Source organism: Aegilops tauschii, chromosome 3, assembly GCF_002575655.3.
Source record: "Aegilops tauschii subsp. strangulata cultivar AL8/78 chromosome 3, Aet v6.0, whole genome shotgun sequence".
Classification (NCBI taxonomy): Eukaryota; Viridiplantae; Streptophyta; class Magnoliopsida; order Poales; family Poaceae; genus Aegilops; species Aegilops tauschii.
The window spans coordinates 599,337,294-599,341,777 of record NC_053037.3 but is presented as its reverse complement, the minus strand read 5'-3'; the positions used below and the strand labels follow the sequence as shown (position 1 = coordinate 599,341,777).

The 4,484-nt window shown below is 50.2% G+C and overlaps 1 protein-coding gene across 1 annotated transcript; it reads left to right on the top strand.

The window, feature by feature from the left end:
- Positions 1 to 1,095: 1,095 nt before the first annotated feature.
- On the top strand, positions 1,096 to 2,589 carry LOC109735327 (putrescine hydroxycinnamoyltransferase 1-like). The gene has a single exon (XM_020294538.3). The coding sequence runs from the start codon at positions 1,121 to 1,123 to the stop codon at positions 2,495 to 2,497; it is 1,377 nt and encodes a 458-aa protein (XP_020150127.2). The 5' UTR covers positions 1,096 to 1,120; the 3' UTR covers positions 2,498 to 2,589.
- The last annotated feature ends 1,895 nt before the right edge of the window (positions 2,590 to 4,484 follow it).

Below are 4,484 nucleotides of genomic sequence, written 5' to 3'. Positions count from 1 at the left end.
GGGGCTTTTAAGATCTAGAGTGGAAAAAAATCAAAAAAATTTCAAACTTTGGGTAACGCCCGATAAGTGCTTCAATTTGCATATATGTTTTATGCGCAAAAAATATCTTATCTGATTTCATCTTCCAATATGAAAGAGTTATTACAATTGTTCATTACAGCCTCACTACGCAGGGCGGAACATTCTTAACAAGGACACCATCTGATCTATTATCAAAGCTAAACTTACCAATCTAACGAGCCACCACATTGGCCAATCTATTAATCTTGGAGGCTTTAAAATCATTTATAAGCTTTCATATACTCATCGCTTCCTTCATCAAATCGACTAGAGAGGACCTGTCAAAAATTTCACATGCAAGGGCGGCAGCCATAAAAGTGTTAGTCTCTAAATAATCAGATTGTGGAGAGCGATATCTATACAAAGGTCGGTAAGGCAATGCAAGCCTGAAATTCTGCTTCCTCTACACTTGTATAAGAGCATCTTCAACAGGCGCATAAAAGTTTCGCGCGCTAAAATAGTTTTAGCGCGTCACTGTAGCACTTTTAACGCGTCGGACCCAACATTGGTTTACCAGATGCCAAAAAACGCACACCAAAAAAACACGCAGTGCAAATTATGAAGCGCGCGCAATCCGGCGTCCCAAATTTGCAGCTTCTGATAGCATTTTTTGACGCGTGCCCAAACCTTTTTTGCGCGTGCACTATTTTACAGCTTTTGCTGGAGCTGTCCGGCGCCCCAAAAACCTGAATTTTAGCACGCGGAGTGTTTTTTGTGCGCCTGTTGGAGATGCTCTAATGCCCAATAAAATCCCGCGAGAAAATGATGACCAAAATTTCTAGACGAGTCCCTGGCCACCATCCTACCAACATTATGGCTTTCCTATTATTTTGTTATGTGCAAGGCTATAAAATGGAAATGGTAGCCGGCGAACTTTCGCCAGGGAGGATCTGCCAGCAACTGCCCCCCCCCCCCCCCCCCCCCAACTGCCATTTCACACTTAAAAGTAAACAAATGCCATGGCGATTTTGCAAAAAAGCCACCCAGGTTCTCAAAATGCACCTAAACTGCCAGACGAGCGTTTGCAAATGCCACCTCCTGTGGCGAACGTTTGCCAGACATGCCTATAAAAAGGGAGCATGACAGCACGGGTACTGCACACAAGACCGAGCTCAGCAAAACGGAAATGGGTGTGGATCAAGAGGTGGAGGTGGTGGAATCGTGCATGGTGAAGCCGAGCGAAGAGACGCCTAGCCATGGTCTCTGGCTCTCCCTACTCGATCTCACAATGGTGAATAGAGGCCACACGCCGACCGTATACTTCTACAGTTCCGACTCCGGCGCCGTCGATAACTTCTTCGACGTGGCCAGGTTGAAGGCGGCGATGGCCAAGGCTCTCGTGGCCTTCTACCCTCTCGCCGGCCGTCTCAGCGTGGATGGCGACGGCCGGCCAGAGATCGACTGCGCCGGCCAGGGCGCGCTATTCGTTGTCGCTCGTTCAGACCTCACCGTCGACGGCTTCGTTGACTTCCAGCCGTCGCCGGAACTAAGGAGGCTCTTTGTTCCCCGCGTTGAGGAGTCGCCTTCCATCATGTGCGCCATCCAGGTGACCTTCATGGGATGCGGCGGGGTGGCCTTGGGGACGGCGCTGCACCACGCGGCCATCGACGCCGTAAGCGCTTTCCACTTCTTCCAGACGTGGTCCGCCTTCTCCAGGGACGGCGACGCGGCGGCGACGGCGCTGGAGCTCCCATGCCACGACTGCACCCTCCTCCGCGCACGCTCCCCACCCGTCGTCCACCCCGACGCTCTCACCGTGTTCTGTCCGAAGCTACTGAGCCTAGCAGTAGCCGAGCCGTCGGGGCTCGTGGTCAACCAGATCTTCGTCCTCTCCAAGGACCAGGTCGCCGCTCTCAAGCGTGCCTGCACTGGCAGCGGTGACATCGGCCGGGTGAGCACGTTCTGCGCCGTGAGCGCCCACGTGTGGAGGTCCTTCTGCACCGCCCGCCGGCTGCCGACGGACGCCACGACGCGCCTCACCTTCCCGGCCAACATTCGGGGCGCCCTGAGGCCGCCGCTCCCGGCCCGCTACTTCGGGAACGGGATCATCGTCCTGGGCGCTGCTGGCAAGGTGCGGGACATTGAATCGGAGGAGCTGGGCTCCGTTGCCCGCCGGATCAATGGCGCGGTCCGCAGGATGGATGACGAGCTTGTGCGCTCGGCGATCGACTACTTGGAGATAAACGGTAGCAAGCAGCCCCCCAGCAGCATGCCGGAGACTGAGCTGAGGGTGGTCAGCTGGCTGGGCATGCCGGTATACGACGCGGATTTCGGGTGGGGGAAGCCCCTCGTGATGCACCGTGCTGTTCAGCAGCGCGCAGGATTCGTCTACCTCATGGACGGTGTCAGCGGGAGTGGCGGCGTGCGCATCCTCGTGTCTATGGAAGCTCCAATTCTCAACGACTTCCAGCGCCTGCTATATGCCACCTTCGTCTAGTTCTATGCTTTCAGAAGCCTCCGGTATAACTAATATCGTATGATTCCTATGCTTCCAAAGCCTTGCAAAATGCCAACTTCTCGTTTTATTTTCGTTTTTGCCGTTGATGGTTGAGGGACCTTCATGTAATTCCTCTTATGGTTTGAGTTCTTTGTACTTCTTGTGAACTCTCATAATATATTTGTATCCTTTTCATCGAAAACATAAAAGTTAATTGTAACTCGTATTAGTGATGTTGAAAGTTTGTCAATGAGAACTATTTGACATTGCTTCATCAGATATATGGACTTCAAATTTGCTAAGAAATGGGAAATCTTTGACTCAAATACGGTTATAGTCGGTACAATCTTCATGAGCTACATAATCAAGGGCAGAACCCCAAACCATAGGAAATCGTTATTTCTTCAAAACTATATGCAGTGCAGTCCAATCCAGACTTTAGTACGTGTTCGCACACCGTGTACCTCCAATGCCGAGGGTGATGCACCGCAGCTCACGTCGAAGGAGACCCGTCCGGAAGCCGGTACGTAAGCAATCCGGCGGGTGCTTTTCAGGACCCGAAACCCCACGCGCCCAGGAGGGACCCCGTCTGGGCGCGCGGCGGCTATGGGCTGCCCTAGGTCGGTTCGCCCGCCCCTAGAGCCTCGAGGATCGTGGCCCTTCAACACGAAGAACCAACAAAGAACGAGAGAGAAAGAACAAGGGAGAGACGTAAAACTAGGGTAAAAAGTAGATGGGTTTTGCGATTGTGTGTTGTTAAGAGGCGGCTGGACTTCCCATGCAAGGAAAAAGGCTTGGATTCACACCCAAAATCCTAGTCAAATTCGGATTGGTTTTGTGGGAACTTTCCAAAACTGTTCGGTTTAAACTAGCTGGACCTTGCGGGTAATTTTTTGAGGTGGTAAACGACCTTGGATGGAAACGAGCCCAAAAGCAATCTTGACCGTTTCGACGAGACGAACAACTTTCATGTTGAACGTTTTTTCATCAGAGGTCATCTTGAGAGTCAAATCGCTCGCACAAAACAGGCTATTATTCGTGCTACCCATCAGACATGGTGTGTGGTGGGGCGCGCACTTTTGGCTCGTGATAGGGCTGTATTCGGATGGCTATAACTTTTGCATACGAACTCGTATTGGGACGATTTTTATATCAAAATAAACCGTTTCGACGAGACGAAGAACTTCTGCAGTTGTAAATTTTCCCATCCGATGTCATCTTGATATGGTTTTACGCCATGCAAAAATCTGGTGTCAACACATGCCCCTCTGTTTTTCGGCAAAGCTTGCGCACCGAAAAATAACTTGCAATACGTTGGTCTAAGGACGATGTCAACACTCCATCGGCCATTTATATGCGCTTAGGACGATAATTTCTATATCGGCCATGTTTATGCTTAGGGCGATAATTTTATATCGGCCATTGATTTTAACTTCTTGTTCACATCATACCTTGTAACCGATTACCACCAATCGGCTTTAAAGAGATGGGAATGAACCCGTTCCTTGTAACACTAAGGAAATCAAACTCCGAGAGGTCACACCCTGTTAAGCAAGTAATATCGGGATGATTCCAATCCACCGATGCATCGGCCAAAGCAACACAAGCCAAATTTTCCGCGTGAATGACTTCTACCTCATCATCGACCCATTGTATTAAGAATTGATGCATGGTAGATGGCACACATTGGTTAGCATGAACCCAATCGTGGCCTAATATAACATTATAGTTACCTTGCACCTCGGTGATGAAGAATGTGGTGGCCAAAGTTTTACTTCCCACGGTGAGTTCCATGCACATCACACCTTTGGTCCCCGTCTTTTCTTTACCCTCAAATCCGTTAAGTACCATATTGGTCTTCATCAATGCATCATCATCTAACCCCAACTTCTTGAAGACCGAATAGGGCATAAGATTTACCACGGCACCACCATCAACGAGCATCCTAGCAACCGGCGATCCGTTAATATGACCTTTGGGGTACAAC

Excerpts from the sequence above, each read along its gene's own strand:
- LOC109735327 (XM_020294538.3), top strand. The coding sequence starts at position 1,121 with ATGCCTATAAAAAGGGAGCATGACAGCACGGGTACTGCACACAAGACC.